The sequence below is a fragment of the Nerophis ophidion genome, linkage group LG23 (genome assembly GCF_033978795.1).
Source record: "Nerophis ophidion isolate RoL-2023_Sa linkage group LG23, RoL_Noph_v1.0, whole genome shotgun sequence".
In the NCBI taxonomy this organism is placed as follows: Eukaryota; Metazoa; Chordata; class Actinopteri; order Syngnathiformes; family Syngnathidae; genus Nerophis; species Nerophis ophidion.
Window position 1 is genome coordinate 42,870,300 of NC_084633.1, and position 12,500 is coordinate 42,882,799.

A 12,500-nucleotide genomic window follows, 5' to 3' on the forward strand; every position below is an offset into this window, starting at 1 on the left:
TGGGGTCATATGGCCGCTTATGTGGACACTTACACTACCATCTGGTGGTGTCAGAAGAGTATAACTTACGATGGAATTTGGAAAAAAAAAGCGTAAAAATAAGAATTAGCTAGACAATGAAACCTTGTTGGAGTGATTATAGAATGGGTCGCAAAAGCCTGTTATTTTTTATTACTATAGTTATTATTATTGAGTATTTATCATCAAGTTGAATGCAATGTAACTGTACTGTACTTCTGTTGCAGGCAGTTCTTGTGGAGCTTCAGACTTCCTGGTGAAGCTCAGAAGATCGATCGGATGATGGAGGCCTTTGCTTCCAGGTACTGCCAATGCAATCCTGGCGTTTTCCAGTCCACAGGTACACACACACACACACACACACACACACACACACACACACACACAAATGTGCTGTATATAAGTCACAGAGGGTATATGACATCATCAGCTGTACATAAATACTGCTGTCTTCCCTCCAAGGTTCCCATTGGAAACACATGCATAATAAACACTGAAGAGTGATTATCATCAACATGTACAGTCGTGGTCAAAAGTTTACATACACTTGTAAAGAACATCATGTCATGGCTGTCTTGAGGTTCCAATCATTTCTACATCTCTGACATCACATGGTCAAAGAGAAGACCTTCAGGAGGAAAGTTCTGTGCTCAGATGAAACAAAAATAGAGCTGTTTGGCCACAAGACCCAGCAATATGTTTGGAGGAGAAAAGGTGAGGCCTTTAATCCCAGGAACATCATCCCTACCGCCAAGCATGGTGGTGGTAGTATTATGCTCTGGGCCTGTTTTGCTGCCAATGGAACTGCTGCTTTAAATGGGACAATGAATATCTGTTGTATAGGACTAGATGTTACAATCCCCTACTGCATACTTGAGACACCTCTGGGATGGTCAAGTGAGTGAAGGCCTCTTCTGGTTTATCAAGTGGGCGCCCCCCTTCCTCAGTGTTTCGCTGATAGGCCCAGGACACCTCCAGAGGGGTTCAGCAGTGAGTCCCAGCGTCCCAGGATCACTCCCTAGATGCCATCAACTCACTTGAAAGCCCAGGTGGAGTCCCTTCGCTTGACCCACAGCCACTGACTCCCCTTTTCAGCGGCTTTGGAGAGGTCTTTCACTGCCTGCCGGTGGGCCTTCCCTCGCCCTCTGCACTGAGGAGCCTGGATGTTGAGGTGGCCACAAACCCTCTGCACTGAGGAGCCTGGATGTTGAGGTGGCCACAAACCCTCTGCACTGAGGAGCCTGGATGTTGAGGTGGCCACAAGCCCTCTGCACTGAGGAGCCTGGATGTTGAGGTGGCCACAAACCCTCTGCACTGAGGAGCCTGGATGTTGAGGTGGCCACAAACCCTCTGCACTGAGGAGCCTGGATGTTGAGGTGGCCACAAACCCTCTGCACTGAGGAGCCTGGGTGTTGAGGTGGCCACAAACCCTCTGCACTGAGGAGCCTGGATGTTGAGGTGGCCACAAGCCCTCTGCACTGAGGAGCCTGGATGTTGAGGTGGCCACAAGCCCTCTGCACTGAGGAGCCTGGATGTTGAGGTGGCCACAAACCCTCTGCACTGAGGAGCCTGGATGTTGAGGTGGCCACAAACCCTCTGCACTGAGGAGCCTGGATGTTGAGGTGGCCACAAGCCCTCTGCACTGAGGAGCCTGGATGTTGAGGTGGCCACAAACCCTCTGCACTGAGGAGCCTGGATGTTGAGGTGGCCACAAACCCTCTGCACTGAGGAGCCTGGATGTTGAGGTGGCCACAAACCCTCTGCACTGAGGAGCCTGGATGTTGAGGTGGCCACAAACCCTCTGCACTGAGGAGCCTGGATGTTGAGGTGGCCACAAACCCTCTGCACTGAGGAGCCTGGATGTTGAGGTGGCCACAAACCCTCTGCACTGAGGAGCCTGGATGTTGAGGTGGCCACAAACCCTCTGCACTGAGGAGCCTGGATGTTGAGGTGGCCACAAGCCCTCTGCACTGAGGAGCCTGGATGTTGAGGTGGCCACAAACCCTCTGCACTGAGGAGCCTGGATGTTGAGGTGGCCACAAACCCTCTGCACTGAGGAGCCTGGATGTTGAGGTGGCCACAAACCCTCTGCACTGAGGAGCCTGGATGTTGAGGTGGCCACAACCCCTCTGCACTGGGCGGACCCTCGCTTTCCAACCTTGCTGTTGCACCTCGGCTGCAAGCTCAGTGTACCTCAGCTTCTTGCGCTCGTAGGCCTCCTCCATTGTACTCTCCCAGGACACCGTGAGCTTCGTGATGTAGACGAGCCTGAGCAAAGCTGACCACAGAACAAGATCTGGCCGCAGGTTGGGGGACACGATGTCAACTGGGAAGCAGAGCCTCTGGCCCAGGTCTGCCATCAGTTTCCAGTCCCGTGCCCCGCCTAGCTGTCCAGTGTCTGGTCTTGTGGGGGTGAGGTTGGCTTGACCCTCGCCCTCCCAGACAAATGTTGTTGCTTGCCAACGGGATGACGGGGGAGGAAGGGCATTGACACTTGTCGGTTGACTTTCCAGCCCTGCTGCAAGACACTTTAGCACCTGGTTGTGCCGCCAGGTGTAACGGCCTTGGGTGAGGCTGGTCTTGCAGCCCGCCAGGATGTGCTTCAGTGTTGCTGGACTCGGACATAGAGGGCATGTGGGGTCCTCACCATACCACTGGCTGAGATTTTTTGGAGAAGGCAGCCCTGATGATAGAGCTGGCCCTGAATGCCTCCATCTCCCACAGCTCTTTCCAGGAGATCCTCCTCTTCTCCACTCCTTCCCATGCCATCCACTGCCCTTGTTTGGCCTGTGCCGCAGCTTGTGCGCACCTTCTTGCTTCCTCTTCCCCAAGTATCTCCTGGACAACCAGCTATGTGCCTCTGGGCCTTTTTTGCTGCCAACGGAACTGCTGCTTTAAATGAGACAATGAAAAAGGAAGATTAGCTCCAAATTGTTCAGGACAAGCTAAAATCATCAGGGGGGGAGGTTGGGTCTTGGGCGCAGTTGGGTCTTGGGCCAACAGGACAATGACTCCAAACAAACCTCAAAAGTGGTAAAGGGATGGCTACATCAGGTTAGAATGGCCTTCCCAAAGTCCTGACTTAAAGGTGTGGACAATGCTGAAGAAACAAGTCCATGTCAGAAAAGCAACATATTTAGCTGAACTGCACAATTTTGTGGTGAAAAATTCAAGCACCATATTTTTGGTATAAACATTATTATGTAAACTCCTAGTTATTGTTGTTTGTTTTTGCTATTTTTGTATTACAATACGTTATTGTTGATCATGTTATACTGCATTGTCATCTTTTGTTTTGTGATTGTGTGATTTTTTTTATTTTTGCCTGGACCCCAGGAGGAATAGTCTCCACTGTGGTGTAGACTAAAGGAGATCCCTTTTTCAACTCAATTAAACCAAAAGTGCCTTATTGCAGGTAAACTTGCCAAGGGACATGTAAGCAAATATTAACATTGCTGTACGTATACTTTTGATTGCTCACATTTTCAGTAGAGCCATAATAAATTCATACAAGAAGCAAACTTCATGAATGTTTTTTTGTGATCAACAAGTATGTGCTCCAATCACTACATCACAAACAAATAATGGAAAGTCAAGACAGCCGTGACATTATGTCCTTTATAAGTGTTTGAGGAGCATTCCTCAACTTTCTCACTCTTTTTTGCCACTTGTGCCAGCTTTTTTGAAACATGTTGCAGGCATCAAATTCAAAATCAGATAATATTTGCAAAAAAAACAAAACAATTTGAAATGTGGACTCGTCAGACCACAGAACACTTTTCCACTTTGCATCAGTCCATCTTAGATGAGCTCAGGCCCAGCGAAGCGTTTCTGGGTGTTGTTGATAAATGGCTTTGGCTTTGCATAGTAGAGTTTTAACTTGCACTTACTGATTTAGCGACCAACTGTAGTTACTGAAAGTGGTTTTCTGAAGTCTTCCTGAGCCCATGTGGTGATATTCTTTACACACTGATGTGGCTTTTTGATGCAGTAGCGCCTGAGGGATGGAAGGTGTGTAATATCATGGCTTACATGCAGTGATTTCTCCACATTCTCTCAACCTTTTGATGATATTACAGAGCGTAGATGGTGAAATCCCTAAATTCCTTGTTGAGAAATGTTGTTCTTAAACAATGTGCTCAGGCATTTGTTGACAAAGTGGTGCCCCTCACCCCGTCCTTGTTTGTGAATGAGTGAGCATTTCATGGAAGCTGCTTTTATAGCCAATCATGGCACCCACCTGTTCCCAATTAGCCTGTTCACCTGTGGCCCTTGGCATAGGCCGTATAGGCAAATGCAAAGGGCGCCGCCCAGCAGGGGGCGCCACGCCAGTGCCACACATTTTGTATTTCATATATTCATTTTTTATTTTTTGTATTTATTTATTCATATGTTTTTTCATCTGAACTATTCTGATTGTTAATTTGCTTTCTTTAAATAAAAAAAAAGGTCAAAGACAAAGCTATTCGGTTTCTTGTGAGTATACTTCACTGCCGATGTAAAACTTGCCTAGTGCACCAGATTGGTTAGCCTGTGACATGTTCCAAATAAGGGTGTAATGAGCATTCCTCAACTTTCTCACTCTTTTTTGCCACTTGTGCCAGCTTTTTTGAATCATGTTGCAGGCATCAAATTCCAAATGAGCTAATATTTGTGAAACATAACCAAGTTTCTCAGTTGGAACTTTTATGTATGGTGTATTTGCAGTCTATTCAATTGAATATAAGTTGAAAAGGATTTCTTGTTTTCTCTTTTTATTTAACATTTGCACAAGGTGACAAGTTCACTGCTTTTGTGCTTTTGTAGAAGCATGCACTGGTTTTCAAAGTCCTTCCAAGGGGTTGAAGGTGTGAAGCGCAGTATTTGAGTGTGTGTTGTCACCCGGGCAGACACCTGCTACGTGCTGTCCTTCGCCGTCATCATGCTGAACACCAGCCTGCACAACCCCAACGTGCGAGACAAGCCCCCCGTGGAGCGTTTCATCTCCATGAACCGAGGCATCAACGAGGGCGGGGACCTCCCGGAGGAGCTACTCAGGGTAAAGACTATCCCGCCAAGGACCTTAAGTGACATTGTTGTATCAAGCAGGCGCCACATGTCCCTTTTTAAATGGCAGCCTCTCTTTCAGCCACTACGTACTGCAAGCCTTTTGTTTTGTCCTCTGCCACCATCCAGAATCTCTACGACAGCATCAAGAGTGAACCCTTTAAGATCCCGGAGGATGACGGCAACGACCTGACGCACACCTTCTTCAACCCGGACAGGGAGGGCTGGCTGCTGAAATTAGGTGTGTGTACATTCCTTACTATTCTGAGCTGTACCCACCCTGCGCTTCCAAATCAATATCCTTTTTCTGCACCACTCATTTTTGTAATATCACGCAGTGCTTTTCAACCACCAGTCCGCTGTGCCGCGGGAGATGATCTCATTCCACCTACCTTATTTCCTTGAATAGCTGCCAGGCATGTAATATGTGCCTTCCTTGAATTACTGCCGGGTCAAACTCGCTCCCCAAATTTATTAGCGCATGCTTACTTTTACCGCCGGGTCAAATTCGTGACGTCACGATTGACGCTTCCACTGTTGTCTTTTTCAAAATGGTGGGGGAGTTTTTTTTTCTACTCTATGTGTAAACCAGGGGTCTTGTTCTACAGCCATACAGATCACACTGATGGTTGTGATACAAAACAACTTTAACACTCTTACTAATATGCGCCACACTCTGTGAACCCACACCAAACAAAAATGACAAACACATTTCGGGAGAACATCGGCTCTGTATCACATTATAAACGCAACATGACACTTACCCAGAATGCCATGCATCCATGACTCTTGGCTATATTATACACCCCCCCGCACGTCAGTTGAGGTGGGCGGGGTTGGGGGCGCGTGTATAATATAGCCAAGAGTCATGGATGCATGGCATTCTGGGTAATTCTTATGTTTCGTTTATAATGTGTTACAGAACCGATGTTCTCCAGAAATGTGTTTGGTGTGGGTTCACAGAGTGTGGTCCATATTAGTAAGAGTGTTAAAGTTGTTTATATTACAACCTTCAGTGTAAAAGGTATGGCTGTTGACCAAGTATGCATTGCAATCTCGTATAAGAAGCAGTGAAATGCATGTGTCCGTCCGGCATGCAGACAGCCTGGTGTAAAAGTGGGCGCCATGACATGTTGTAGAGCAGCGGTCCCCAACCACCGGGCCGCAGTCGCAGAATAATTTTTTTTTTAACCACACTCAATTTTTTACTGCATGCCAATGGTAAGCGCGGGGTGAGAAGAGGTTTAAAACGTATTAGCGCCTGCTTACTTTTACCGCATGCCTTGAATAAGCGCAGGAGTGAGAAGAGGTTTTAAATTAATTAGTGCCCCTTTGGCTATTCAAGGAAATACGGTATTTATGTTCAAAATATTTTTTGCAAAGCAGTCATTATAGTCTGCAAATGATGTGTTGTTGTTGAGTGTCGCTGCTGTCTAGAGCTCGGCAGAGTAACCCTGTAATACACTTCCATGTCAGTAGGTGGCAGCCGCTAGCTAATTGCTTTGTAGATGTCGGAGACAGCGGGAGGCAGGGTGCAGGTAAAAAGATGTCTAATGCTTGAACCAAAAATAAACAAAAGGTGAGTGCCACTAAGAAAAAGACATTGAAGTTTAAGAAAGGCTATGCAGAAAACCGATGGTTACAAAGTAAACAAAAACAGAATGCTGGACAACAGCAAAGACTTACTGTGGAGCAAAGATGGCGTCCACAAAGTACATCCCAACAGGACATGACAATCAACAATGTCCCCACAAAGAAGGATAAAAACAAGTGAAATATTCTTGATCACTAAACACAAAGTAGATGCGGGGAATATCACTCAAAGGAAGACATGAAACTGCCCCAAAAAAATGAGTAAAAGCCACTAAAATAGGAGTGCAAGACAAGAAGTAAAAGAGCAAAACGGTGAAATAAGTCAGGGTGTGATGTGACAGTACACCTACTTTGAGACAAGAGCTATAGTCATGCATGCTTGCTTATGCTTTAAAGTCATATCCAACAATTGCCACAACCACTTTTTACTGTCAACTGAGTTTTGTTTAATGATTTCTGCTGCTGGTCTGCCTCCACATTTTTTTCAGCCCCAAAAATGTGCCTTGGCTCCAAAAAGGTTGCAAAACACTGACATAATGGAGAGGAGTGTGAGGGTAGACACTAGGGTTGTATGGTATCCTGGTACCAGTCTAGTATCGCGGTACTAATGAATCAAAGACGGTACTATATACTCTTTGAAAAGCACCGGTTCGCCATATATTTTTTTCCCACAGGCATGACGGCGCGTCGTGGTCACGTCATGTTATTGCTGCTTTTACCAGCAGTGGAGCATGTTGGGCAGCGCACTCACACAGAGTACTTCCAAGCAGACAGTGTGTAGACAGAAAAGGGAGAATGGATGCATTTTGGTGTAAAAAGTCAGGATAATGGTGAAGTTATAACACTGAAACATCCTCCGGAAGAGCTGCTTTAAGACATGGCTAGCTAGCTAGCTAACGGGTAATGTTCATCCACAGTCGGCAGTGTTTTAGCAACTTCTAATTCACTAATCCTGGCCTCCAGGGCGACAAATAAAGTACCCTATTTCCTTGAATTGCCGCCGGGGCGCAAATGAATTTAAAACCTCTTCTCACTCCTGCGATTACCAAAGGCATGCAGTAAACATTTGAGTGTGATGTAAGGATACCATCATGAAAAGCACATTTTATACAAAAAAAACGTTATTATGGTCGTACTTTTAATTATAAATAAAATCCATGCCAGCTCCTTCTGACCATAACTTGTTAATAGAAGTCTTCCTTATCTTTTTTCAGTTTTAAAAGTCTCTCTGTCTCGATGGAGATCTTCCTTCATTACCTCCTGCTTCGATTGAAAGTCCAGTTTAGAAAACTGCTATCAGACCGCTGCTATCAGTTAGCTCGGCTCCTCAAGTGCTGGGGCGACGACAGAATTATCCTCTGACAACTCCCCCTCCCGTTCTGCTCCGTGGGTGATCTCTTTATCCCACCGCTGCCACCGGGAAGTGTTATTGTATAAATAATACACTGTACATTTAGGACTGGAACATGCTTTATTTCAGCCCGGTTGTTTACATAACCAGCATAGGAGTGTTACATCCTAAAAGGTCCGTCATATCCGTCCCAGCACAATTCACATCACTCATTGTCACTTCTTCTGCAGCCGAATAGTCACTAGAAGGATCACTAGCGCCCTCTACCACCAGGAGGCGGGAGTCATTTAATGACTCATATTTGACACCCGCAGCTATGGTATTGTGACGGTCTCAAGCCGTCGTCTTGCGGGTTCCCAGGAACACCAAGGAAGGACATGGGTTTAGCAGTTTGACTTTGTTTATTTTTAAAAAAAAACCTCAGTCCATTTCGCTCTTCCAATCCTTTCCTCTCCACTCGCTCGCTGACGCCGCCCCCTTGCCGCCATCTTGGGCTGGGCTCCAGTGTGCCCTGCCTGTCTGTCGGACCGTCTGCTCCACCTCTCCACAGCTATATTAATAAAACATAGCTGCTGACTGTTCTTTTTAGCATACCGGTATTCAATAGCTTGGACCTTAAATCCTACTGAATAGCTTTTAATCTTCTTCCCTTTATGCGATTTCAAATTACCTATATTGACATCAGCCTCCTCCATTTTGAAAATGATGACAGGTGAAGTGTCTCTCGTGACAACACGAGTTTTACCCGGCGGTAATACTAAGCATGCGCTAATTATTTTTGCGAAGCAAGTTTGACCCGGCAGTAATTGAAGGCAGGCGCATACTATATACCTGGAGGCAATTGAAGGAAATATGGTTCTTGAACTCCTCACTGCAGGACGAGGACGAGCTAAACATGCTTCACTACATACAGTAGGACCACACAATGTAAACACTAAACTACACACAGTAGGACCACACAATGTAAACACTAGACTACACACAGTAGGACCACACAATGTAAACACTAAACTACACACAGTAGGACCACACAATGTAAACACTAAACTACACACAGTAGGACCATACAATGTAAACACTAAACTACACACAGTAGGACCACACAATGTAAACACTAAACTACACACAGTAGGACCACACAATGTAAACACTAAACTACACACAGTAGGACCATACAATGTAAACACTAAACTACACACAGTAGGACCATACAATGTAAACACTAAACTACACACAGTAGGACCATACAATGTAAACACTAAACTACACACAGTAGGACCATACAATGTAAACACTAAACTACACACAGTAGGACCATACAATGTAAACACTAAACTACACACAGTAGGACCATACAATGTAAACACTAAACTACACACAGTAGGACCACACAATGTAAACACTAAACTACACACAGTAGGACCATACAATGTAAACACTAAACTACACACAGTAGGACCACACAATGTAAACACTAAACTACACACAGTAGGACCATACAATGTAAACACTAAACTACACACAGTAGGACCATACAATGTAAACACTAAACTACACACAGTAGGACCATACAATGTAAACACTAAACTACACACAGTAGGACCATACAATGTAAACACTAAACTACACACAGTAGGACCATACAATGTAAACACTAAACTACACACAGTAGGACCATACAATGTAAACACTAGACTACACACAGTAGGACCATACAATGTAAACACTAGACTACACACAGTAGGACCATACAATGTAAACACTAAACTTCACACAGTAGGACCATACAATGTAAACACTAAACTACACACAGTAGGACCATACAATGTAAACACTAGACTACACACAGTAGGACCATACAATGTAAACACTAGACTACACACAGTAGGACCATACAATGTAAACACTAAACTTCACACAGTAGGACCATACAATGTAAACACTAGACTACACACAGTAGGACCACACAATGTAAACACTAAATTACACACAGTAGGACCATACAATGTAAACACTAAACTACACACAGTAGGACCATACAATGTAAACACTAAACTACACACAGTAGGACCATACAATGTAAACACTAAACTACACACAGTAGGACCATACAATGTAAACACTAAACTACACACAGTAGGACCATACAATGGAAACACTAGACTACACACAGTAGGACCATACAATGTACACACTAAACTACACACAGTAGGACCATACAATGTAAACACTAGACTACACACAGTAGGACCATACAATGTAAACACTAGACTACACACAGTAGGACCATACAATGTAAACACTAAACTTCACACAGTAGGACCATACAATGTAAACACTAAACTTCACACAGTAGGACCATACAATGTAAACACTAGACTACACACAGTAGGACCACACAATGTAAACACTAAATTACACACAGTAGGACCATACAATGTAAACACTAAACTACACACAGTAGGACCACACAATGTAAACACTAAACTACACACAGTAGGACCATACAATGTAAACACTAAACTACACACAGTAGGACCATACAATGTAAACACTAAACTACACACAGTAGGACCATACAATGTAAACACTAAACTACACACAGTAGGACCATACAATGTAAACACTAGACTACACACAGTAGGACCATACAATGTAAACACTAAACTACACACAGTAGGACCATACAATGTAAACACTAAACTACACACAGTAGGACCATACAATGTAAACACTAAACTACACACAGTAGGACCATACAATGTAAACACTAAACTACACACAGTAGGACCACACAATGTAAACACTAAACTACACACAGTAGGACCATACAATGTAAACACTAGACTACACACAGTACGACCATACAATGTAAACACTAAACTACACACAGTAGGACCATACAATGTAAACACTAAACTACACACAGTAGGACCATACAATGTAAACACTAAACTACACACAGTAGGACCATACAATGTAAACACTAAACTACACACAGTAGGACCATACAATGTAAACACTAAACTACACACAGTAGGACCATACAATGTAAACACTAAACTACACACAGTAGGACCATACAATGTAAACACTAGACTACACACAGTACGACCATACAATGTAAACACTAAACTACACACAGTAGGACCATACAATGTAAACACTAAACTACACACAGTAGGACCATACAATGTAAACACTAAACTACACACAGTAGGACCATACAATGTAAACACTAAACTACACACAGTAGGACCATACAATGTAAACACTAAACTACACACAGTAGGACCACACAATGTAAACACTAGACTACACACAGTAGGACCATACAATGTAAACACTAAACTTCACACAGTAGGACCATACAATGTAAACACTAGACTACACACAGTAGGACCACACAATGTAAACACTAAATTACACACAGTAGGACCATACAATGTAAACACTAAACTACACACAGTAGGACCATACAATGTAAACACTAAACTACACACAGTAGGACCATACAATGTAAACACTAAACTACACACAGTAGGACCATACAATGTAAACACTAAACTACACACAGTAGGACCATACAATGGAAACACTAGACTACACACAGTAGGACCATACAATGTACACACTAAACTACACACAGTAGGACCATACAATGTAAACACTAGACTACACACAGTAGGACCATACAATGTAAACACTAGACTACACACAGTAGGACCATACAATGTAAACACTAAACTTCACACAGTAGGACCATACAATGTAAACACTAGACTACACACAGTAGGACCACACAATGTAAACACTAAATTACACACAGTAGGACCATACAATGTAAACACTAAACTACACACAGTAGGACCACACAATGTAAACACTAAACTACACACAGTAGGACCATACAATGTAAACACTAAACTACACACAGTAGGACCATACAATGTAAACACTAAACTACACACAGTAGGACCATACAATGTAAACACTAAACTACACACAGTAGGACCATACAATGTAAACACTAGACTACACACAGTAGGACCATACAATGTAAACACTAAACTACACACAGTAGGACCATACAATGTAAACACTAAACTACACACAGTAGGACCATACAATGTAAACACTAAACTACACACAGTAGGACCATACAATGTAAACACTAAACTACACACAGTAGGACCACACAATGTAAACACTAAACTACACACAGTAGGACCATACAATGTAAACACTAGACTACACACAGTACGACCATACAATGTAAACACTAAACTACACACAGTAGGACCATACAATGTAAACACTAAACTACACACAGTAGGACCATACAATGTAAACACTAAACTACACACAGTAGGACCATACAATGTAAACACTAAACTACACACAGTAGGACCATACAATGTAAACACTAAACTACACACAGTAGGACCATACAATGTAAACACTAAACTACACACAGTAGGACCATACAATG

General features: G+C 43.7%; 1 protein-coding gene across 2 annotated transcripts in view; it reads left to right on the forward strand.

Annotated features, from left to right (window-relative positions):
- Positions 1-12,500, forward strand: part of LOC133541355 (cytohesin-3-like) — a 107,693-nt gene that overhangs the window by 64,433 nt on the left and 30,760 nt on the right. The window contains exons 1-3 of one of the 2 annotated variants that reach the window (XM_061884736.1): positions 250-358; positions 4,908-5,056; positions 5,194-5,305. The exons of the other annotated variant lie outside the window; for it this stretch is intronic. Coding sequence (XP_061740720.1) covers positions 298-358; positions 4,908-5,056; positions 5,194-5,305 — 322 coding nt within the window. The 5' untranslated portion in view covers positions 250-297. Of the gene's footprint in view, positions 1-249; positions 359-4,907; positions 5,057-5,193; positions 5,306-12,500 lie in introns of those variants that run through there. 2 annotated transcript variants of the gene reach the window in all.